The sequence below is a fragment of the Aedes aegypti genome, chromosome 2 (genome assembly GCF_002204515.2).
Source record: "Aedes aegypti strain LVP_AGWG chromosome 2, AaegL5.0 Primary Assembly, whole genome shotgun sequence".
Lineage (NCBI taxonomy): Eukaryota > Metazoa > Arthropoda > Insecta > Diptera > Culicidae > Aedes > Aedes aegypti.
Genome location: NC_035108.1, coordinates 151930860 through 151957841, shown reverse-complemented (window position 1 = coordinate 151957841; position 26982 = coordinate 151930860). Strand labels below are relative to the sequence as shown.

The window sequence follows — 26982 nt, the reverse complement described above, 5'->3', positions numbered from 1 at the left end:
GGGAGAAAGAGAAAACCGAGAGATTTTGGGTTGAAACTATAATCGATATACTTAATTTTGGGTAAAGTAAACTCAAAAATTAGGTAAAAATATTTCTCCGTGTTGGCAGAAAATTTTACGAAGCTGCAGCTATGACGTATAGTTGGTGCTACCAAGCGCTTTCAAAAAGGGTGAATAAAAATACTATGAGTGTACACTGAGAAAAATGCAATGTTGGTACTTTTAAAGAAGGGACTCGAGGTTCGAGGTAAGATTGGTCCGTGGGGCAGTGCCTTTGTTGTGTGCAATAGTCCATTTTACGAGACGTTTTTGAACAGCTCTCGCATACTCTGAGATAACGCCCTAAAAGCCATTGTTGTGACCGGCGGTTCTCCAAGTTGCTCTTTTCACTTCTGTGCTTCATTACGTTCGTTGAAAGACTGATTTGTTTTATTCATCGTCGTGACATTTATCTATCTCAAAGCCTCCTATGTTCTTTCTTTCTTAGGATCAATATACTATATTTCTAACTCTATCCTTCTCAACATTACTTTCCATCTCTACTCTTAATATGTAATTAAACATATTTTTATACATTTAAACTATAAATTTGCATATAACTTATAACATATTGACTTTTTCGCGATATGATCATACTTTTTTCTACTAAAAATATCTGATAAAACCATATTTCCAAAAGACCTTTCTGTTTCATGCCCATTAACACTGAAGAATAGTCTACTTTATATTAAAATGTTTTAGTTCGTTTGATTTTTATCCTACATTTAACTATATTTGCAGTATATCAAGTAGCAAACGTTGTCTATTTACTTCAATAGCAATAATTTATCATGATCATTAGGATCCCAGTAAATGTGTTATAGACTGTACTGTTACTGGCATTAGTTAATAAGTTTTTCTTTATGTGAAATTGTTTTGAAAACTCTGCTGCTCTTGCATTCTCAAATATCATTGAATTTCTGCAAAGTTTGTTTTTTTTTTTTTTTTTTTTTTTGTCGGTAGCGATAGGGGTAGTACTGGCACTCTTAATCTGCCCTAAGCTCCTTCCCAGCATTTGCTTTTATAAGCCTCTATTGTGTTCATCACACAGACGTTCCTAAGCAATGTTGCTCAAATGGTCACTGTGTACGCTAGCAGCAATCAGCCCTTGCCGTAGTTTTGCAGTCTAGTAGTTCAGACTGCTATCAAACTATGATAAGGCCTGAAATGCTACTAGAGTGGTTAAAGTGAAGAACGAAATAGTTTTATTAAAAGGTCCTCATTCCCCATTTCATTTCATCACTCACTATCGTCACTTTTATTTTCGACACTATCACGTATATCACCGATTATCACTCATCAACTTTCGTAATACACTTCAGATATACTTTCTATTATATCACTTTTCACATCACACCATTTTCATATAAATCTGTTAGCATTACCATCTGTTAGCTTTACTAAGTTATTTAAAGATATTCAATTTAAATGTATCATTATTTTTGTTGCTGTAGAGTCATTACTATTCAAACTACGATTTAGCACTATGAGCAAGAAAGTTACATTAAAAAAATCACTTCGATCCATTCTTCTGCACTCGCTGTCATTACATTAACACTTTTATCATGTACGTTTGAAGAACTAGGCAATTAAGTTTATATTCAGAAAAATGATTGCACAATGTATTATGGCCATTATTAAATTAGTAGAGTTCACATCATTATTATTATATTTTTAACAAAACTATCAGAATCACTTCCACCTTAATTTTCAAATTTTCATCACTATAGATTTAATTATAAAATCACTATTAGCACCTTCACAATCACTAAATTTAATAACGACGAGTGTAACGCACAGTTTCACCAAACACCCATTCTTATGTTGCATTATAAAACCACAGACAAACAGACGTCACACTCCCACCGATGTCCATCGACCACCTTTTTAACGGCCGATTCAAATATATGGTAGGTGGTCAATCCACCACCCGCAGCGCTCGCATCGTTTTTGTTCGCGTTTGACGTTTACACACTACCGCCATCTGTTGGTCCATCGGCCAAACACACCGATTTTAGCATTGGGCGTACATGTCATCGTGACTATGATTTTGATCGGGATTTGTTCTAAGTGTTACGTCTGTTTGTCTGTGATAAAACGATTGATCACACGTTGGCTTCGAAACTTAACCACCATTGCTAATTAGTACAAAGGATGCTACAGCTCGTGTAAACGAATTGAAACATCAAACAACCAGCACTGGTTTATAAGTAACTAATGAGCCCTGGCGGTCCCTCCGTTCGAAGAGGACCTGATAATATGCCGAAACATATTAACAGATCCTCCGCCTGAATGCAGCCGTTTCATGATAAATCATGAACCGTTGGAGGTGTGCCAAAGTATTGGGAAGGTGATATGTTTCACAGACGGGTATTATTATGGTGCACCTTCTACTTTGGCACCGTCAAACCCTGTGATCGTGGCCAGGGATCATTGAATTTCTGCAAAGTTTGTATGACCAAATTCATTTCAGAATGCTATATAGAAAATATATTGATTTTATCAAACTAAGACAACCACCAGAAATACATGTGACAAGCATATATTGTTCGATGTCAGTCGTAACTATCGCAAACAAAATTAAATATTTGAATGAACCGAAACATGCGCATACAAACATACAATACCATAATCAGTATTCCATGATTTTTAAATGATTTGAATATTTAACTGGCCAAAAACGTGATTCCTTTGTACAAGTTGATTAAACAAACTCCGATCTATTGTCTTTACTTTTTCCTATGCCTTTAATCATTTCGATTCAAAAACTCTCTCAAAACATTTCAATCAATCAAATATTTTCTATTTTTTTTAAATTTGGATTTTGATATGATTATAAATGCGTAAATTACATTATTGAATATCTTTACAATCACCATTAAATATTGCTTTTGCGTTAATCTTCAATAAAAACTTCTTTAAAATCATTGGACAGAACGCAAAAAATACCATTTTTTTCTTTCATTCTCTCTACATAAACAGGTAAAGGTTATAACTATGTTTCTTTCATTCAAGCTAAGATCCTAGCAATTGAACGTTAGAAAACAGCAAGATGGCTAAGAACATATGTTCTTCCGCTGTCAAAATTTCAATATTCATTCAGTTCAGAATATGTTTACTGTGAAAATGTTAAGTGTACAACATTTTGGGTTTTCTTCGCTTATTCCATTGACTCCATTACTGTGGTTGGCTGATCCTTTATTATTTTTTTTAAATTTTGTCAATGTTTCAATATTCTTTCAACCCAATGTTTGTGACTTTTTAGTGATAATGATTTTTCTTTTCGTTAATTAAAGATGATTGTCTTTTAGGAACTCTAGAATATTACATGAATTCTAGAAACTCGTTCTACATTTGATTCCATAAACCAACTATTAGTAGCAATAAAAAATTAAACTTTATTGAATCTCATAGCAAAATAATAACTTCATCTCTCAAATCACTTAACTCGTGTTACATACATAGATACAGCGAAAAATTATCTGCATTTCATCAACAACTGAAGCGGTTTCAATGTTATGTCAAAATTTTGTTTTCGCAAAAAAACTTGCCTTGACAACAAATTTTAGCAGTCACCCTGATATTTAATGTTGTTTTTAAAGCCGAATAAATCATATGTATGGAAATTTTCCAAACTATTGGTAACCATTTATTGAATATTCAATGCTACAAAACTTATCTATTTTACATTACTAAATTATTCAACTTCAGTAATTTCAAATCATTCCTTTCTTAAATCGAATAATCCATTACCTTGTTTTGTGCACCCTTTGTAGTCAAATTTCAAAAATACTATAATTTCTTGTATTCACCCATGTTCGATCTTTATAAAATATTTTCAACATTTCTTTCAATTCACATTGTCAATCAGCTATTGAAGTTGGTCTATTTGTTAAATTTATGTTGACCATATCACAATGATCTAACATCAAACCCCAAAATGTCTTCATGGCTTAGAGGTCATCCACACAATAACTGTATAACACAGACAAACAGACGTCACACTCCCACCGATGTCCATCGACCACCTTTTTAACGGCCGATTCAAATATATGGTAGGTGGTCAATCCACCACCCGCAGCGCTCGCATCGTTTTTGTTCGCGTTTGACGTTTACACACTACCGCCATCTGTTGGTCCATCGGCCAAACACACCGATTTTAGCATTGGGCGTACATGTCATCGTGACTATGATTTTGATCGGGATTTGTTCTAAGTGTTACGTCTGTTTGTCTGTGTGTATAATTTCATTTTCAAGTCATAAACACAAGAACTCACTTTCAATCCTACAAAACCAACATTTTCTTTAAAAAATATCAATCTCATCCAATATTTGACCTTTTCTGTTTGGTATAATAGTCACTCGTGCCTGTGTCTTCGTAGAGGGATCTATTCTCCGCATTCTCTAGTTTGATTGTTTTGAATTCTCAATATATGATCATAGATTTAATGTTTAAACCAAAATTTGTGTAATCGTCCAAGCCAAAAAATAAAACATGCTTATGAGTATGTTCTTCCACCATGGATGTATTACGACGTACATTTGAACTTTTATAATATCATAATATTAAATATCTTGCTGGCCAATTCACTATACGATAAAGTGTAATAAAACAATGTTTCTTAAATGATTTCTACATGAAAAATGTACTCGGTAGATTCAGCAGAATAACACCAAAATAAGGTAGACCAATTGAAGGAAATACATTTAATATCTTCGTTTAATAAATTAGTAGATTTGTCCAAATGGGCTATTGAATAACCATTGAGGTGATGATCGATTCAATGTTGCATATCATAAATATTACCAAAAATTAGTTCATCTACAGTTACATCAATCTTGGAATGAATTCCAGCCTATAAATTACCGCAACATTCATTATCCACGTGTGTCTTCTGAATCAAATAATAAGTATTCAATAATGTTAGTTGTAAGCTCCCTTCTCAAACGGAGACAAATTGTCCATCAAAGATTGTCATGAACTCTCAGTTTTTCAATTATCATTTCATTGTGAGGTTTGTGTCTTGCGGAACAATTATTCATTTGATTTTTTTTTCTAATTTTGATTCTGATTGATTCGCTTAAACAATCGTTTATATTAGCTGAACTGTGGGTAGTGACCATTCCATTTTTTTTTTTTTGAATCTCAATCTTTTCTCTTAAGAAAATCACGACCATCTCCAGAATAAGCGTCCCAGACAGCATTAAGGTCATTCAAATCATCATGCTTAGGTGTCAGTTCTCTGTACATTCTAAAAGATTTTAAATTGAAGTCAGACTGATCAACTGTCAGCAACAAATCATTAAAGGAACATTAACTAAACGAGCAAATTTCAGCAAACACTTTGAAATAGATTAATTTTGGAATACTAATAAATTGTATGTATGAAAACATGCCAAGCTGTTCATAACAAATCTAATCCATCAATATGTACAATGTACTCTTTTTTCAACTCAATAACTTTCAAGTTTCTTTTACAAGATTCAATTTCAAATGTAAAGCCTAAATTCATATAAAAATCGTTTTTGTCTCTTTCTTTCAGCATACCGACAGCTTAGATTTAAGATATTTCGAATCTTTAAATCTTCCAAATCAAAAATAACATGTTGCATTTCCACAAGTACGCAATTCCAATCCTTTCAAACTGCCGTTCAATTCAAATCATTTTCATTGCATTCAATATTATAAATTTGTTGAACTATTTGGCTTTTTTTTACTGTTTTTCGTTTACTCTGCCTTCTCTATCAGAGACCATTCATATGACAATTTTTTTTTCTCAAATCGTCAATAACGACCTCTGCCTTCTCCATCAGAGCCTTACATTATCTTGTTGGTAATCCGCCTTCTCTATCGGAGTCCAAACAAAAGGAACTCTGCCTTCTCTATCAGAGCCTTCATTCATAATCTTGCTGGTACTTCGCCTTCCCAATCGAAGTCCAATGTAAAAGGTACTCTGCCTTCTCAATCAGAGCCTTATAGAATACTTTGACACTTAACCTTATCTTTCGACGTCCAATCAAATGTATGCTTCCACTTTCAACTTTGAACCTAAAAATGTCAGCTCATGCCACTAAATTGCTTACGTTACATTTCCGTTCCGTATCAAATTGAATTGCATGAACATTTGCTCACTTCGGTGATGAATCATTTAAAAAATATATACTTGCTTTAAAAATACTTAACAAAGTTAATTGCTTGCACATCCATACATTTCATGGTTTCTTGACAAAAACAATTTGCTTAATAATTTCAAAGTTTCTTCTACCAAATAACTTCCGCTCATGGGAGACTTGACTACGCCATTGTTGTGACCGGCGGTTCTCCAAGTTGCTCTTTTCACTTCTGTGCTTCATTACGTTCGTTGAAAGACTGATTTGTTTTATTCATCGTCGTGACATTTATCTATCTCAAAGCCTCCTATGTTCTTTCTTTCTTAGGATCAATATACTATATGTCTAACTCTATCCTTCTCAACAGTGTGTAGCTCGTTGTTTCTGAGCAAATGTAAGAATAAGCACAGACAAACAGACGTCACACTCCCACCGATGTCCATCGACCACCTTTTTAACGGCCGATTCAAATATATGGTAGGTGGTCAATCCACCACCCGCAGCGCTCGCATCGTTTTTGTTCGCGTTTGACGTTTACACACTACCGCCATCTGTTGGTCCATCGGCCAAACACACCGATTTTAGCATTGGGCGTACATGTCATCGTGACTATGATTTTGATCGGGATTTGTTCTAAGTGTTACGTCTGTTTGTCTGTGGAATAAGCATCCAAACCAACATCACGGGCAGGTAGATAATGATCCTTTCTTCCACATAGTGTTGTTAAATAACATGAAAATCCATTCAAATGCTCAGAGCTACACACGTGGTTACCAATGGCTTTAAGGGCGAGATCAGAAGTTATGCGAGAGCTGATCGCTTATTTTATGAATGAAATTTTGACAGTGGGCGGTGTCGTAACGTGTGAAAGTAACAGCAATATCATCAGTGTTGCCGTTTCGTAAAATGGGCTATATAAATAAACCAATTCTCGCATAACTTCTGATCTCGCCCTAAAAGCCATTGGTAACCATGTGTGTAGCTCGTTGTTTCAGAGCATTTGAAAGGATTTTCATGTTAATTAACAACGCTATGGGAAAGAAAGGATCATTAGCTACCTGCCCGTGATGTTGGTTTGGATGCTTATTCTTTCTTTTGCTCAGAAACAACGATCTACACTTGTGGCTACCAATGGCTTTTAGGGCGTTATCTCAGAGTATGCGAGAATTTTTAAGGCTGTGAACCGTTTCACTTGTTCGTTCAACTTTTAGTTAAAATTTGACAGCTCGATAGTTATATTTTCCCTCCGGTTAGAAATATCCCTGCTCTGGAGCATGGTTAAACTTAACAGTTCGAAAGTTATTTTCTGCTTCCGTGAATTTGAGAATAACTAACCATCTGTCAACTTTGTTCTGAAATAAACTCGACTGTTAAAGCTCAAATGGTTCGACCGCGATGTTCAATTTAACCATTTGAGAGGAAAATAACTATCAAAATGTCAAATTTTAACTAATAGTTAAACGAACTGGTGAAACGTTTAACAGCCTAAGAATTATTCTTAAAAATTATCAAATAATTTTATGAATATTTAAAATTATATATTTCTTTCACTACTGGACAGCGAAATGCAGTTTCATAAGGGCTTATTCACAAATTTCATAACGCTGTAGGGGGTGGGTTGGTTCAACGGAAATACTAGTCGCAATATTTGTTTAAAAACAAATAACATTGGATGCTATTTAATAATGGTTTAGCATATTTTTCTATTGAATGCTTAGGGTTTTTGTATTACCGTTCTTGTGGTTCTATAAGTTTTTCGAAACATATTTCATATAGAACATTAAATGCCTAACAATCACCAAAGGGACCTTTCCTCACTGTTGCGACCAATCGATTGAATTTTCATTTAAAACCACTGTTTTGTTAACAGAACAGAGAATTCTCGCATACTCTGAGATAACGCCCTAAAAGCCATTGGTAGCCACAAGTGTAGATCGTTGTTTCTGAGCAAAAGAAAGAATAAGCATCCAAACCAACATCACGGGCAGGTAGCTAATGATCCTTTCTTTCCCATAGCGTTGTTAAATAACATGAAAATCCTTTCAAATGCTCAGAAACAACAAGCTACACACATGGTTACCAATGGCTTTTAGGGCGAGATCAGAAGTTATGGGAGAATTGGGTCCTAAAGCCCTGTCCCAATTTTAGTGCCAAACGCTCAAGTTTAGGTCAAAAATGTTGGGCAGAGGTGGACACACCACAACGCAGAACAGGGTCACCGAAGCGGAACGCGGAACCAGGATTTCGGTAGGAAAGAAACAACTACAACTTGACTACTGTACGCAACGAGAAAGCTTTAATAAACACGTCTGAACGGATTGAACATCACATTACGGATGAATGGCAAACTTTCCATTCTCCCTTTCTTCATCCTATTTGGCGCGCTCGCTGCCGCCGCTGCGACTGCCTTCAGCGCCGCCTCACTCATACAGCTACACACATCCAGTGCTGCCGCTTTGCATACGAGGCACAATCATTGCATACTCCAACACTCCTCCTCAATGTTGTCCTCGTACTCGTCCGCATCCTGTCTGCCTTCCTTGCCGGGTTGATCTCCTCCTGCTTCAAGCGACGTAATCAACCAACCGGCCAGGTCGTACTCCACGATTACTCCTCCTGGATCGCCGAACTTCTCTCCAGTTATCAGCATCCGAATCTAATCCTCCACTTTGGGACTCCGCAACTTGCAACGGCTCCACTTCCTCGTTTGAAGTGTCCGCATCGAAGTATTCTTCTTCACGTTCATCGACAGTATTCGGCTTCACTTCCGAATATCTGCTCACTACATTGACTGGTGATCTTCTTCCGCTCGTCGTCTTCTTCTCGCCAATTATCGGCCGCTGGCCCTCCACTTTCTTCTCAACCTTCGTTAGCTTCAGCCGATACAACGAACCCGACTTTTCTCCAACGACCACTCTCTTACCGGATGCATCGCAAATATCGCAACCATTCTTTTTAAACTTCACCGAAAAATCTTTTGCCGTCAGTCTGTCCACTGAAACGAGTCCACTCTTCAACGACGGAACGTACAACACATCGGTGAGCTTAATCTCCACTTTGCTCCCGTTTCCGTCCACACCGTTAACAAAACCTTCGCCACAACCAGCAGCGGTAACCACTTTACCATTCGCTAACACTACACTCGGGCCTTTTCTTTCTTTCAGCGATTTGAAGAAGTTTCTATCGCTCGTCATGTGCCGACTTGCTCCACTATCTATATACCAGCACTTTTGCTGATCCACTCCCGCCATGAAGCACACACTGGCACCACCATTTTCGTTCTTCACTTGTTTCGCATTTTGATTCACACGCACTCTGTCGTCCGGCTTCTTCTTCTCTTTACACTCTCGTTCTAGCTCCTGCCTCGCTAGCAAGTACGAACGACAGTTGCGACGCAAATGACCGGGCTTGTCGCAAAAGAAGCATCTCCTTACTGGCGCTCTATTGCCGAGTCCACCCACGCTTTGCACTTCGTTTTGCATTACCACACTTTTCATCGCTTTCGTCTCACATTGCATTTCGCCGGAACGCTCCCTCCGACGTTCGAACTCATCGATCAGCTTTGACTTCACAAGCTGCATCGTGATGTCCGCATCGGCACGACTCTCCAACGCCGTGACCAAACCACCGTACGAATCAGGCAAGCTACGCAGGATCATCGCAATCCGCAGCGATTCCTCCAGCTGTTGGCCTGCATTCGTCAAACGGTCGAACAAATCGTCCAACACCACCAGATGACTCTCAAGGTCACCTTCTTCCTCGAGATTTAACGAGCACAGTTTCTTCAGCAAAGATACACGTGACGTTACCGTGTTCTTCTCGTGATAAGCTTTCAATCCATCCCAGAAAGCTTTCGCACTGTTCACATTTTTCACCAAACCGAACTGATTGTCTTCGATACACAATCCGATAGTGGCACGAGCTTTCCGATCGTCCTTCGTCCACTTATCGGTCACCACAGCCGGCCTTGCATCACCGACCACATACCACAGCTCCTCCCTCGTCAGGAGCATCTCCATCCGGAACTTCCATATTTGCCAGTTCTGATTGTTCAGTCTGGCAAACGCAAACTTGTTCGCATCCGCCATTTTGTCCACGCAAAATCACCACTGCGGAGAAAAACAACTCACACTCACACAAGGCGTGATCACTTTCGCTCTCTCGGAACCTTTTTCCTATGTAATCCGGAACCTTCCCTTCGGCACTGCTGGGCCCATAACCTGTTGGGCAGAGGTGGACACACCACAACGCAGAACAGGGTCACCGAAGCGGAACGCGGAACCAGGATTTCGGTAGGAAAGAAACAACTACAACTTGACTACTGTACGCAACGAGAAAGCTTTAATAAACACGTCTGAACGGATTGAACATCACATTACGGATGAATGGCAAACTTTCCATTCTCCCTTTCTTCATCCTATTTGGCGCGCTCGCTGCCGCCGCTGCGACTGCCTTCAGCGCCGCCTCACTCATACAGCTACACACATCCAGTGCTGCCGCTTTGCATACGAGGCACAATCATTGCATACTCCAACAAAAAACACATGTTTACTCAATTTTCTAATGTTTTCCGTTGGTTTAAGCCCAAAAACATTTTTATTAAATTTTGTCACATCCTTTGGCTTAAACTCAAATTTTGGGTGTATTTTGTTTTCCGTGTCCCTTACGAAATGTCAGATAGGAACAACCCCAGTGGTCGAACTAAAACCCCTGTGGTGTTTTTGTCGACTAAGCGAACGTCAAACATGATCAAAAGTGTCAAGGTTCATTTATGGACCAAATTTTTAAATTAAAGTTTAAACATGATATAGCCATTATTTGAGCGGGAAAAATTGCTAGAGTAATTACAGTAACATGCTTTTTCGTGTTATTAAATAAAAACAAGATATCATTACAAATTTTAGGACCCAATTCTCAAAATTTGTGTTCTTGAATTTTTAAAGAGGTGGTCTTAACACAGTGTGGTCAAAAGTATAATACCCAAGGGTGGAACTGGCGGTTCTTTATTGCTACCCCGACGTGTCGCTGGTTCTAAAATGTAAACAACCATACATTATAACGACCAAACAATGGTAAAGGCGTGATCAATTTTCTTGAAAACATCTATTTTGGGAATTTAGCATAATTTGCTGATTAAATTGCCAACATCGCACTGCAGTAGCACGTCGCAAATAACTACTTGCAAACAATATCTTTCAAGCGCATTCATTACCCGCAATTTTACGAATAATAATTTTCACTTTTCTGCGTTAAGCCTTAAAACTGGTTCTGGACTTAGGTTGGCGGCTTTTCAATTTTACTCCCATTTGACAGCCGCCCTCCACCCTTGATAATACCAAGCTTGTTAAATCTAGAATGTTTCTAGTCTAGTCACCATATACAGTGGGCCACGGATTGAATTACAATGCTTTGTAGTGGATGCTACTATGGACATAGTCATTTTTACTGCACTGCTCAGTGATTTTTACCAGATTATAGTAAAGTTAACAGATTTTTGTAGTCGGTTGAAAATCGTTGGTGCAGTTCTTAATTCTACTATGAATTCGGTAGATTGTACAACAAAATATGTTTGGGTGTTTGATGTTTTTGACGTTTTGGTATGGATTACGAAACGCAGTTTATACGAGTCGATCATTATTGAACTTTCATTTAGGGGAACATGGTCCAATCCGGACCTAGTAACAGTTTTTTGACCATATCTTTTCAGCACGATGGATGACATGAAAAGTTTTATGTTTTCTCGAAAGCCTTATTTAGCCCGCGCATTTTTCTCTCAGAGTGTTTTGTGATATCTATTACAAGGACATGACTAGACATGTTTGTACAAAATTCTCCAAAAGGTCCGAATTGGACCAACGCTGTTCTAATTCGGACCACCCTATATTTTATTGTTTAATGCTATGGTGATGATGATGATGATATAGGCTGCCATCTATTGTAGCAAGGTATCCACCGGTAGCAATGGCCTATTCTAACAAAACAATTTGTTCAAGATTGTATGACTATTCGTATTCAATCATACTCCTGTCTGAAGGGCCAAAAACGAATGGCGGACCCGTAAGCAGAGACACTTACGCGAAACCCGCAAGGAAAAAGAATCTCCTTCCAAAAGTAAGTTCACACGAACAGTCGTACAATCAAGCCCTTGCTTGTCAGAAAGACCCAATAGATGGGAAGAAGAGCCCGCCCTTTTTCCACGAAATGTTAGCGATAGGAAGTTGACAGTTTCACTCTTCCTATCCATCTCGCTTCAATCGGGTGCCCTGATGGTCCCACCCAACCCAAAATGCATATAACATTGGAAATATAATCAAATAACACAAGTCATCATGGAAAGATCTCACCGGTTTTTTTATCCTTGTTGTATTTTAAAGCTGGTCGTCGCAACGATGTCGTCGAACTATTTCACCGTTAGCTATAAAGTATCATTTATGCGAAACTGTTCAAAAACCGAGAAAAAAAAAACAAACTTCCACTCCTCCGATAAAGCGATACGAAAATCAAATCCACTTGTTGGGCTTCTCAAACTGCACTGCCCGAAAACCGAAAAAAAAACTTCCATTCCGACGAACCAAAAGCCAAAAAATAACACTTCTGCTATGCGAAAACTGTACCCACTTGCTGGGCTTCTCCAAATGAAGATCAAGCGGTAGAGTTGCCAAAATCGAACGGGCACTGTATTAAATTTGCAACACTCCAATTGAACACCACTGTACATGCCCAGTTTTCTAATCGTACCGTCATCTTGCTCATACCCGCTTCTTTTTCCCGCTTCCGAAAGAACACTTTAATCAGTTGGTGTGGGTAAGACTCGCAAGCGAAAATTCTCCACACGTTCACCTCTCTCACCACACCACATCCACCCGTCCTACCTTTCACTACCACTACTACTGATACCGCGTTCACTCATACACTAATCGCTTCCCCCGCGCATGCTGTCGCCAATCATTTTTTTTCACAGCAATTCCACTTTTTTAAATTCCAAATTATTAACTTTTAATCCATTTTCCAACTGAAATTTAACTTGCACTCGCGACTTTGCTCTTTTCTACGTTCGGATATGTATTTTTCGTCGATTTTACTTTGATATTTCCACATTTTTCCACTATTTGAGTACCACGTTAAAAATGCACAACCTTCCCTCAGCAAGTGTGTGCCGTCCGTTTTTATTGTTTAATGCTATGGTAGCTATAAAATATAACACCGATTTGTCTGGTACCAGAGCTTGTTGAACTTCTTCTAGAGGCGCAAGCATAAAGAATTAACTCAATGTGTGAGAAAAACCAATTTAGTTCGAGTCGGAACTAGCTCAAGTAAAATATGAATTGCATTAAAATAGAACATGAGTGAAATCCGAACCTGGTTAAAAATTGAGTACAGTAAACTTTCCCTAACTCGATTTTAAACTGACCATCGTTTATGGGAGATATCGAGATAAAGAACACATTTTTTTTATTCTAGAGCTTTTTGTTATTTCGACAAATTTCATTGGAAGAAGCCATTTTTGCTTAGCATATAGTAAATTTTTAACATATTGAATTATGTCATGAAAATATCGGGTTAATAAGGTGAACTTGTTCGGGAAATTGAAAAAGACAGCATCGAGTCTCGGAAAAACGAGTTGGAGTAGTATTGACATAAATACATTTTAGGGTCAAAGTACGCTATATTAAAGTGATTATAAAATTAAGCCAAACTTCAAATTTTCATGTTCAAAACACATTATATCGGGTAAGGGAAAGCTAACTGTATTGCTCTCAGAACTCGTAAACGTTTTTGGTATCGTATTGTCAAACAAATTTTGAATGATGTATCCAAAATAGGCTGTGGCATTAATGGAGATGCTTTTCAAGTAGATGATTCTTTTTTTGGATGGTATTTCGTATTTCTTAGATTTCTTCGAAGACTTTTTCTTGACTGCAACAGAAACAAAAGCACCATCCATCAATATTACGACTTCTGTGATTTTCTAGCAAGTCGAGAAGACTTTCACGGGGTGGAGCTTATGGATAATAAAAGGTCCGGATTGGACCAACACACATTTTGAGATTTTCAAACTAGTTGAGCACAAACAGTGCATAGACATATCAAAACCATATGGTCAGATGAAAGCTTAGGCTCAGGGGATTAGATTATAAAATAACACAGAGAGATTGGAAAATTATTGTCAATCACAGAAGCTTGGAAATAATGCTAACCGATAGCACAGTAGAGCACTTCAAAACAACAAACTAATATAAAAATCAAACGAAATCACTGAATGGCGTCAAATGTATTGTGTTAGATCCTCGCCAGACGGTGGGTAGAAATACGGTACACACGATCTTTACAATAGCACCGGTCCAAATTGGACCAGCTTCCCCTATACCTCGGATATTTTACGAAAACATTTACATAAATTTTTGTGACTAGAAGGTTAGAAATATTCTGCCGGTCAAAATTTTCCTATACAATGTATATGTGACACTTTTATCTGGGTTTCTTATATTGGGATTTGCTGAGATATTTCAAAAGGACCCATTCTCAACCCTATCAATGGTTTTAAGAATAAACAATATAGAAAATGTATGTCAAAATATATTCTTTCTTGTTTTAACTTATCTATCCTTAATGTAGGTAAATACCGGAATCATATTCATCATGGTAGAGATTTAAATTGAACTAGTTAACCAATGTTACCAAAGCTTTCCCAATGGCTTATCGCTGCACGATTCCATCGAGTCCAAAACCATCTCGCAAAGCTCCAAAGATAGCGCGTCTTCTTTCTTATCCGCATCCACCACCTTCCAGTAGCTATCGTCCTTCAGGGTTTGAAATTTCTCCATCACCTTTTTCTGCAGTTCTGGAACTTCGTATCGCTCTTGGCCAAATCCTCCGCGTTTGGCCATCGCTTCCGCCGTCAACGTGAGTAGCAGAACAAGATCCGGCTTTGGCAGACCGGTTTCCGGCGCTTTGCACCAGTCCATGTTCAATCCCTTGGCCGCACTGAATGCCACTCCGGAATAGGAGTATCGATCTACGATCAACGTGACGCCACTCCGCAGCAGACGTTCCATTTCGTTTTTGGCCTCCCATCGGTTCAGTGTGAAAAGCAGATGAATTCCCTCGTCGGTAAAATTGTCCTTGCTGGTCAGGTAGGAATTAATCAAGGCCCCAAACTGCGTTGACCTGTCCGGGAAGTTCATGAATTTGGCTTTGTGTCCGGCGCTGTTGAGGGATTCCACTATCGGAAAGCAACCATGTGAGCAAGTCATAATCAGGGTTTATCATGATTCACAAGAAGTTGTTTCTCGTTCTTACCGATCCTTTTGCATTGCGTAGTTTTGCCCGCACGGTCGCAGCCTTCCAAAACTATTAGGGCTCCTCTTTTTTGAATTATAGACATATTGGGAGAACTATTTATTAACTTAGAACTTGATACGCCCAAAAATCCGCACTTTCTAACGATAGCAACTAGATCGTTTTGGCGGTAAAAGCAGTTTCTGCTGATGATGCCAATCATTCTGCGCTGATGATCACGCACGAGCCAAAACGTCAAATTGTATTTTTGTTTTGAAAATTAGACACTCAAACCGATCGCGTGGATATCTCACTTTTCATATGGGGCTATGAAAGGATGGCGCAATCTCAAATGGCGTCCCGGATAAAAATTTACCACACTGCAAAAATTGTAATAATTTTCTATATGTGTATCGACACATTATTAATGGACCAATGCCCGGGTTCGCTATTTGACGTTTTAGTGATGCCGTGTTATTTATGTAACCATGGAAACTAGTGAATTTGGCACCGTTCAAACGTCAAAATAGTGAACTCGTGCATCGGTCCATAGATTGCATCTCACACTTCGAATTCATTTAAATGATACTGAATGAACCCTGTCATTGCGAATCAAAAATATGTATGAATCCACATAGCAAAAATCTATGTAGTTTTACACATAACGCCTATGGACCAATGCACGAGTTCACTAATTTGACGTTTGAGCGGTGCCGAATTCACTCATTGCCATGGTCACGTACAGTGAGAGGCAAAATAAAGTGCCCACCTTACCAGTTTTCGAATTTCTCTCATTGATTTGGTTCAAATTAAAGTTAACACACCTAAATCTTTTGTGATATTTTATTTTTGATGTTCTTTTAAAGTTGCACTTACGAAATTTTGATTAAAAAAAGAATTTTACTTAAAGAAAAAGAAAATCAATTTGTATTGAAAAAAAAGTAGTGACAAAAATAAGTGCCCACTTCCTTCTTGGCCCCAGAAAAGATGATTTAAGAAAAATAAAAAGCAATTTAATAGTTAATGTGTCCTCCTTTGGCCTTAAGGACTTGCTGGAGGCTCTTCGGCATGCTTTTCACCAGGTTTTGTAGGTGTTGTGGATCTAGTTCTTCCCAGGCGCGCTCCAAGGCTTCAAAATAATTATTTTTGTTGGTAACACCAGTTTTTTCAACCCTAGCATCGAGAATCGCCCACAAATTCTCGATGGGGTTGAGGTCTGGGCTTTGTGGAGGCCATTCCAGCGGTTTAATCCGACAAGACCGGAAGAAAGACTTGGTCTTCTTTCCAGTATGCTTCGGGTCGTTGTTCTAGAGAAATATGAATTTCTCTTCAAGGCCCGTCTGGATCAGCGAAACCTCCAGATTTTCCAGCAAGATGTTAATGTAGGAATCTGCCGTCATTATTCCGTCGATTTTCACGACGCTTCCTACTCCACTCCATGAAAAACACCCCCAGACCATCACATTTCATCACATCACACTTCCATGCGTCACCGTTCCTTGGATGTGGCGCTCCTGAAGCTCGAGCTGTCTAACCGAGAGCGGCGGGCTCGTGTGTGATGCAGAGCACCACATCCAAGGAACGGTGAAGCATGGAGGAGGAAATGTGATGGTCTGTGGGTGTTTTTCATGGAGTGGAGTAGAAAACCTCGTGAAAATCGACGGAATAATGATGGCAGATTCCTACATTAACATCTTGCTGGAAAATCTGGAGGTTTCGCTGATCCAGACGGGCCTTGAAGAGAAATTCATATTTCTCTAGAACAACGACCCGAAGCATACTGGAAAGAAGACCAAGTCTTTTTTCCGGTCTTGTCGGATTAAACCGCTGGAATGGCCTCCACAAAGCCCAGACCTCAACCCCATCGAGAATTTGTGGGCGATTCTCGATGCCAGGGTTGAAAAAACTGGTGTTACCAACAAAAATAATTATTTTGAAGCCTTGGAGCGCGCCTGGGAAGAACTAGATCCACAACACCTACAAAACCTGGTGAAAAGCATGCCGAAGAGCCTCCAGCAAGTCCTTAAGGCCAAAGGAGGACACATTAACTATTAAATTGCTTTTTATTTTTCTTAAATCATCTTTTCTGGGGCCAAGAAGGAAGTGGGCACTTATTTTTGTCACTACTTTTTTTTCAATACAAATTGATTTTCTTTTTCTTTAAGTAAAATTCTTTTTTTTATCAAAATTTCGTAAGTGCAACTTTAAAAGAACATCAAAAATAAAATATCACAAAAGATTTAGGTGTGTTAACTTTAATTTGAACCAAATCAATGAGAGAAATTCGAAAACTGGTAAGGTGGGCACTTTATTTTGCCTCTCACTGTAAATAACACGGCACCGCTCAAATGTCAAATAGTGAACTCGTGCATCCGTCCATACAACGAGTGAACTCATGAACAATAACAATCAGATCAGATTTAGATCAAGCGTTTTGGGAACGCAAAATGGAGACTTTTAATTAGTTTGCTTGTATTGCTATTTTAGAGATAATTTTCCGTTCTACCGTTGAACAGAAAGCTACCGCAGCTGTCACATTACTGATTTTCACAAAGCATCATCGATCGGCTGCGATGATACCTTGGAAACCAAACTAATTGTTTTATTTCAAGAATAAAAAGATCCGTTCGCTACAAACTCTACTTTATTGTACATCCGAACTCTCGATCAACCAGGTAACAACTGAACTCTTTCTTCACGTCGGGGTCATTTAAACATTACGCTCAGAGGGAGCAACCACTAACTACATAATAATATAACATCTTCCCCCTTTTGATTAAAAACTTAATTCATATCATAATCACGATAACGGCTCGGCAATCTCGTGGTTCTCTTCGGCCTGGTTATGGTTTCCGTCGGTAGATGATTCAGCTTACGAGATGCTTCCTTGGGAGATTTGCTGATGGTTGGCGGCACCACGATGTCCTGACTCGTTTCCGAAATTTCTTCCTGACTCATTGCTGAATTATCAATCGCCGAGTAGCTAGATGAGTCTGCTGGCTTGTCCGGTAGCACCAAAGGAGCTGATGCCTCAACCGGAGCACTTGCAACGTTCATTAATGGCTGAGAAGGCGTTACTGGTGGTTCATTACGTGGCTTAATGTTAACTAGATCTCGGCGATAACGTGCGCCGTCTACATCAACGACGTAGGAACGCTCGTTCAACTTGCTGCTGATGTTCGCTGGCGTCCACTGCTTCGATGACTCTGGCTGAAGCTGAACATATACGGGATCTCCTATTTCCAAAGTTGGAAGATTTCGAGACTTTTTATCATAATGATATTTCGCTTTACGTCTGTTATTTTCGATTGCTTCTGAAACTCCAGTTTGGGGTTTGGGGATTAGATTTTCTGCTGACATTGGTATTCCGCATCTAGTACTTCGAGAAAATATTCGAACCACGGGACTCGATCCAATCTTATTCGGTACGTTTCGCCAATGAAGAAGAGCATACCAAAAGTCAACACCGGATTCTTTTGATTTCTGTAACAGGCGTTTGGCAATCTTAACTGCTGCTTCTGCTTTACCATTCGCTTGTTGATGGTGTGGAGCCGATGTAGATTGCTGGAAATCCCAATCTTGAGCAAACTGTCTCCAGTCGGCATTGACAAAATTCGTTCCGTTATCTGTTATGACCAACTGGGGTTTACCATGACGGGAGAAGTTGATCTGTACTCTTTGGGGTTAGGTCCTGTGGGATACACCCTACGGATTATATTATAGTTTGCAGTAGCTTATCCCCCGATTAGCTGTCAATTGGCAATCTCTTGGTTTCCAGAGATAACTGCCAACACTGTTCCAGTTGTCCCGCGGCCGTGCAGCATTGGATCGTCCTTTTTCTCCTCCACACACTTGGATCGGTAAGACGTGCATCATCGCTACGGATACGACGGAACAGCGCGAATGTTGGGAAGTCCTCTTGGACCTAATTAACTAATTTCCACAATGGCGATCCTGCCAGGTTAGCTGCTTTTGCCAGCAGCTAATAAAATCAAACGTAGAAAAGGAGGATTTCCCAACTTCGTAATCGAAAGCTGATGGTGTTAACAACAAGTGATTGACGTAGAAAACAGAAGAAAGATGTCGGCCATAGTTTTTGTGCGTTCAGTGTTACTGGTGGCTTTAAATGTGAGTTGTGCATATTTAGAACAATTGAAGTGCTTGTTGATTTGGTGAATTCGAGTTTTCTTTATTTATTCCACGAGAATCCGGGTTGACATGCAATGTTTTTGTTTTAATTTGAACTTCGCGATCTGCTCATAATCGATAATGTTGTGATTTTGTCTCTAGTCACTGTGAAATTGGAGTGGAACAAATCTCGAAGACTTATTCAAACAAACTTAAGTCAGAAAAGTTAACAAACTTACTTTATCAATCCTACGTGTTTCGCAGACAAAATTCTACACGTTCCGCTCTAAACAAACTCGATTTTTCACTTGTAGAACGTTTAATTTCGGGATTTACAAAACGACGAAAGTAAGATTCTCCACTTTCGCAACCTAACCGCTACTTTCGCCGCTCCGTTGTATGGGAGACAAAGTGATTTAACCACGAATCAAAACAAAACACTACTTGAGTCGATTTTACACTGGTACAAAAGTAAGTCGTAAGTAATGTCGTTTTTCTTTATTTGCACCGCCTGCACCGTTTTCCCACCGGTGTAGCAAAAGTTGCACCCAAACCGTTCTTTTATTCCGCAGGTAGCACACCGTTTTTACACTCGATTGCCACCGGTGCAGAAAATCCTACACCCTGATCGAGCTGGGTGTAGCAGGTAATGCACTCTTTTTACCAATACATGTATGGTTCTTAACTGTCAGTGGTGTTCTTGTTTTGGTCGTTTTGGTAGATTTTGTTGTTTTCGGTAACGAACAAGCAAGATCTTCATTTGCGCTCATTTTCGACTACGCAGATAAAATGTATTTATTTCGAAATTGAATATTCTTAGTATTTACTAATGCTACAATAAATACAGGTTTTATAAGAGTAATAAGATATACTGAGTATGTTTCATCAGTAGAAGCTTTTACGGCTTATATTAAAGAAAGGAAGGCTTCTCTCAGATGTTTGGATTGCATGTAACCAGTACTACAGTAATACATTAAAAACACTTTAGTTCGGTCAAATTTTCCGAAATTTGCTCATGGATGCCAACAAAATAGAATAAGCAGCGGCTGGAGCTGTATGTTCCCGTATCTTAAGCACGGAATTCAAAATCTCTGGTTCTATGTTTTTCAAAAATATTGACGAGTAATCGACATTGATTTTCCAATAGAATTAAATTCTAATGATGATTGATTTCCGTTGCTCTCTTCGCCTTATTACAAAAAAAAATCAGCTTTTGCATCGTGAGCTAGAAACATTGCGGAAGTATGAGTTTTGGCGAAATTATTAGCCAGAGAGAGGATCGATGAAATTAAATAAGTCCTTACAGTATTGAAATATGAAAATTCTGATTTTTTAGCATATATTCATGGTATCAATTCTCAGGAAAAATAAATTAATGTTCATATGCCAAACATTTATTTAAACATTTTACATTCAGCCATGGTTGTAAACACCATTAACAAACTATCCAAAACCCGAACGAATCTAATGTTTCCGAATCCCTTACAGCAAATCATGAATAACAGAAACAGCTGTTCTATCTGTTTGAAGAATGACATTTTGTTTTGATTGACGCCTTCACTAATACTATCATACGCTGTCAAAATATTGCACCGAAACCGTTCTATTTTCCGGTGTCAATTGTTACACTCGCACGGTGCACCGTCGGGAATAATCGAAAACGACATAACTGATTGAAACGGCTTATCATTTTGTCATACATTTTTTGTGGGAAATGATAGGAACTACCTAGTGTTTTGATCCGAGTTGATTGCATGCAAAATTTAAGCGATATACACGGTAAAAAATGTTAAAAAGGGGATTCGTTTTAAACCAGTTTAAGGAGAAAGGTTGTGATTCTTAATTAACTTTCTCAAAACCGTATGAAAGTTACTTACGTCGATTTGAAAAAGCAATCGAGAAATATTTCATTGAAAGCCAATTTGTTTGGAGAGTATGAAGACTGCTGATAAATTACTGCTGTTGAGAGGTGAACACATGGAATAAATCCGATTAACCCAGTACAAAACGGTTTGCTTCAAGCAATTGTTAACCTTATTTTGGGATTTATTTTATGTTTACCGTCCTATTGAGATATTTTATTTTATATTTTTGAAAAGCATAGTATATTTTGTGCTTTAAAATGATTGTTATTTAATGACAATGAAAATCTAACGAGAGTTTTTGTTGGTTCTAATATCACGATCGAAGAGTTTTGTAGGAATATTACAGTGGCACGAAGAAGGCAATCTCTTTTGAATCGATCACTGTTTGAAACATTTGTACCTAAAGTGGATATGTTTGTAATGATGTGCCACGTAACGAGACTCTTGTAGACAAAACAACTCAGATGAGACGTCTCTGATAGCTCGAATACCTGACCAGAAATAGTAACTTAGCAGGGCCCTATGGTGAAAGAATCCGGATGGGACATCTGGAGTGAAGGGTACAATACGATAGCTACGAAACGGGACGTTTCTGGAGGAAGCGACTCAGCTGGAACATCTGAGATAGCACGATCATTGGCGAAGATTATAACTCTGATGGGACTTCAGATATGATGAATGAATCTGGCATGAGACAGGACGCTCAGTGGAAACATAATCTTAGATAGGATATCTTTGAAAATTATTTCACAAGGAAATCACGAGATCAGATGGGACTTCTGATAGGAACATTAAAGACAATACCTTAGATGGGACATCTGAGGAAATTGCCACAGGATGGGACGTTCTGTAGAAATTATGGAATCAGATGGGACTTCTGATAAGAATTTCCAAGATCACCTCGTGACTTGATGATTGGCGGATGAATTAAGATTATTCATTAGTTTAAAGCAGGCTTGGGAACTGTGACCACACTTTACAACAGTTCATCGATTCTGCCAGTTGACTACAAGGGTGCCACAAGGAGAGTCATCTTAAGATCGTTAGTAACGAAGGGGAAATTGAGCGAAGCTCTTTCTTCGGTTTTTATCTGGATGCACAATACTGATAAACTGAACCCCTTGGATGATGGCCACTGGACGATAAAGTTCAGGAGTTCAGGTATTGATTTTAGTACAAACACGTTGTGTAGTCGTATAGACTCGGTAGGATGGACGATGAAGTGGATCATGTGTAAAGATATTTTCCATTCCATGAGTCATGTGAGCATCAGAGAAACCGTTTAAAACCTGTGTAAGGTTTAAAGAGATTAGCCCAGTTGGTAATCTTTTTGGAACAAAGCAGACCACTTTGAAGTTAAAAAAAACCTATCGAATATACAGTTACCATCATCAACCACCGAGGGGAGACGCAATAGTTAATATTGCAGTCATTGGCAAAATTATTAGCAGAAAGTAAGTATTGTGTGAGTAGGCCACGTTATGTGTTTGTTTACCTACTTTCTTCTTCTATTTTTTTTTATTTCACTACCACTGGAAAAGAACCATCTTTTGCCATTTTAGTTTTTACTGCCACCCTATTTCTATGGATTCCTTAACCGGCTCTGTCTGAATGTTGTGCAATGTTTTGCAAATTGAAATGAATATTCACGGTTTCCTGTGCTTTGTATTGCGAAAACTCTTATCATTAAAATTAAAGAGATGATTTTTCTTTCAAAGTTATCGTCTGTAGCTCCAGTTGGGATACGCCAATCGGTATTGCGTATATTTTCTAAAATTTCACTCTCGTGTTAGGTGCGCTCCGTTCAGTTACGTGCCAGGGATACGCGCAGCCTGGTTCCATTGTGCGAGGTCAACGGAAACAAGGACTAATGTCAAAACTGGTCTACCTGCTGAGCGTTGTGAATTGTTTATGCGGCCAGGTACGGGAACCAATTTTGGTCCGTTTAAATATGAATTGACTGTGACATTTTGGCTTTGAGTTAGATCACGAATTAAGCATATTCCAAACATTTTTCACTACTGCAAAATTTTGATTCGTTGAGCATTTAGTACACTGAGGAGAAACCCCCATTCTCTGGATGTGTAGAGAACTTGGATTTTTTTAAATGGCGGAAAACAGCAAGGATGGAAATCTAGTGATCATGACAAAATAAATGATGCATCGCGGTTGTTCTTTATCGTGCGATCATAGCAACAACGATTAACCATTAGTCGTCAAGTCCTAACAACAAATGAATCGCTCGGCATGTGTGCTAACGATCAATTGTTCGCAAACCAAAGTCATAACTTTTGGGGGATTTTTACGTTTTATTTCGCGATCTGTCTTGTGGTATGTCATTTAAGATTCGAATGTCATCGGGTATGGTCTGAGTGAAAAATTATGCCGTGAACGCGTTCTGATTCATATTAATCGCGACTTGTAACAACATCCGACAAACGGTTTGTCCCGCGACAAACAGTGCATCGGATGCTCCATTTATCCTTACTATGCACGCGTGATGAGCTGTTCAAATCATGCTTCTGCAAGAGCAACGGCCCTCTTAGACCATTCAAATACTATGTTGTTAGTTGCTAGAGGCGATTTTTTGCCATCCTTGGAAAACAGTGTATTATTTTACCTGCATATACTTCGGAAGTGACAAATGACATGGAAATTGTCAAGAAAAAAAATCACGGAAGTTTGTTTTAAGCGCCGAACGAAACATTTTTTTAGAGAAGGAGTGGGATGTGGGATACACCCTACGGATTATATTATAGTTTGCAGTAGCTTATCCCCCGATTAGCTGTCAATTGGCAATCTCTTGGTTTCCAGAGATAACTGCCAACACTGTTCCAGTTGTCCCGCGGCCGTGCAGCATTGGATCGTCCTTTTTCTCCTCCACACACTTGGATCGGTAAGACGTGCATCATCGCTACGGATACGACGGAACAGCGCGAATGTTGGGAAGTCCTCTTGGACCTAATTAACTAATTTCCACAGGTCCTTTAGTATGTCGACCTCAAAGAAATCGGAAAAATGGTCAACAGTTACCAAAAACTTTTTTTTATCTCCCCGATATTCCGCAAAAAATACATCCAAGGAAACGACTTGGAACGGGTGCACCGGGATAGCATGGCTTTTCATTGGTGGTGAGGGTTGTGAAGGAGCAAACTTGGCACAGATTCCGCATTGCATCACCGCTTCCTTTATCTGCCAGCTCATTCCTGGCCAAAACAAATTCGCACGAGCCAGCTTCAAAGTGGCTTCAATGCCATTATGGCTAAGATGAACTTTTTCAGTAAGTTTCTTCCTCAACGACTGTGGCACGACTATTCTGTCACTCCTAAACACGATTCCGTCCTGAGAACTCAATTCGTTACGATGCTTGAAGTACACTTTTACAGCATCAGGTACCTTGTCACAAGACGACGGCCATCCTTGACTGATGTACTGCATGATCATCTGCATTGCAGGGTCAGTCTTTGTTTCAGTAATTACTTCGTTCAGCCGTTCATCAGTAATACTGAGGTAACTGCTCATATTGATCGTCTGTACATCTTTGAAAATGTGGTAGATGTTTCGCTTCTCGAAGTGATCTTCACAATGCTTTTCATTCAATGGCGCTCTTGATATAGCATCGGCGACCACATTGTCTCTCCCTGTGACGAACTGCAATTCCAGATTGTACCTCTGCAAGCTTAGAAGCATATGCTGCAAACGGCGCGGAGTGGAGAGCAACGGCTTTCGGAAGACAGCTAACAGTGGTTTATGGTCCGTTCTTACTATTGTCTTAGGATTACCGACAATCAATTGGTCAAATCGTACACACGCGAATAGTATTGCCAGTAACTCCTTCTCGATCTGCGCATAACACTTCTCTGTTGCTGTCAGGGTTCGTGATGCATAACCGATGACTCCTTTCTCCTGAAATACCGCAGCGCCCAATCCAAACGAACTTGCGTCACACTCTATCACCAGTGGCTTTTTGACGTCATAGTATTGCAATGTTTTAACATCTGCAACTATCGATTTCATCCGCCGGAATTCGTCTTCTTCCGTTGCCGTCCACGTCCAAGGTTCCTTTTCCGAAATCAATCTCCGTAGTATTGTACTCTCTGCACTGAGATTTTTAATATAGCGCCCGAGGTAATTGACCATGCCGATGAATCTCTGCAGCTGCTTGCGATCTGTTGGTGTCGGAAACTCCTTAATGGTAGTAATTTTACCTTCGTCTGCTTTCAAGCCCTGGTTTGTCAGAACATGTCCGAAGAATTTTACCGATGTTTCACAGAGCTTTAACTTACTCGAATTGGGTCCTAAAGCCCTGTCCCAATTTTAGTGCCAAACGCTCAAGTTTAGGTCAAAAACACATGTTTACTCAATTTTCTAATGTTTTCCGTTGGTTTAAGCCCAAAAACATTTTTATTAAATTTTGTCACATCCTTTGGCTTAAACTCAAATTTTGGGTGTATTTTGTTTTCCGTGTCCCTTACGAAATGTCAGATAGGAACAACCCCAGTGGTCGAACTAAAACCCCTGTGGTGTTTTTGTCGACTAAGCGAACGTCAAACATGATCAAAAGTGTCAAGGTTCATTTATGGACCAAATTTTTAAATTAAAGTTTAAACATGATATAGCCATTATTTGAGCGGGAAAAATTGCTAGAGTAATTACAGTAACATGCTTTTTCGTGTTATTAAATAAAAACAAGATATCATTACAAATTTTAGGACCCAATTCAGCTTGATGTCATTTTTCTCTAATTGCACACACAATTCCTTCAGGTTCCGATTATGATCATCCAACGCTTCTTTCATATTTTCTCCGGTTCCATAAACTAACACATCGTCAGCTAAGCATTCAACTCCTTTCAATCCCTGGATTGCCTCTTGCAGCTTAACTTGAAAAATCTCTGGCGCCGATGCAATACCGAAAGGCATTCGGGTCCATCGGTACCGTCCGAACGGAGTCCAAAAAGTCGTCATTCGACTGCTCTTCTCGTCTAAGAGTATATGCCAGAAACCTTTCTTCAAATCCACAGTAGAGAACACTTTCGCTCGTCCTAGCTCTGGCAAAACTTCATCAATAGTGGTAAACTGAAAACGGGGACGTTTCAAGGCTTTGTTGAGTGGAATTGGGTCCAAACATATACGAACTGATCCTTCAACACCGCTTCTTTTAACAAGAACGATGTTACTAACCCAATCCGTGTGTTGAGTTTCCTTCACAATAATGCCATCTCGTTCCAGTTTCTTCAATTCATCATTGAGAAGTTCGCGCATCGAAATTGGAACACGTCGGGGTTGTTGAACAGACGGGACAACATCCGGGTCAACTTCCAATGAAACAACTCCAGAAAATTTTCCATATCCTTCAAAAAGCTGCTTATGCTGGTGAATTATTTGTTCTGCCTTGATCCGATAAATGTTGAGGAGATCTTGTTCTGATTTTGGTGGCTGAAGCACCACCGAATGACAAAACTTAACAAATCCAAGTTTCTTACATACCTTTGCTGACAGTAGTGGCATATGGTTGACGTTTACAACTTGCAACGCCAGCGTGTACTTACAGTCGCTGC

At 39.1% G+C, this 26982-nt stretch overlaps 1 protein-coding gene and 1 long non-coding RNA gene across 2 annotated transcripts; one reads left to right on the top strand and one right to left on the bottom strand.

The window, feature by feature from the left end:
* Positions 1–14707: 14707 nt before the first annotated feature.
* On the bottom strand, positions 14708–15686 carry LOC5569622 (thymidylate kinase). Its single transcript, XM_001652854.2, has 2 exons — positions 15451–15686; positions 14708–15373 (listed from the first exon to the last, which is right to left on the bottom strand). Exons 1-2 carry the CDS (start codon positions 15650–15652, stop codon positions 14826–14828), a joined length of 750 nt encoding a protein of 249 aa, XP_001652904.2. The 5' UTR covers positions 15653–15686; the 3' UTR covers positions 14708–14825.
* A 4352-nt stretch (positions 15687–20038) lies between these two features.
* On the top strand, positions 20039–21226 carry LOC110676124. The gene is made up of 2 exons (XR_002500091.1): positions 20039–20203; positions 21046–21226. It is a non-coding gene; the product is annotated as an uncharacterized LOC110676124 (long non-coding RNA).
* Positions 21227–26982: the final 5756 nt, after the last annotated feature.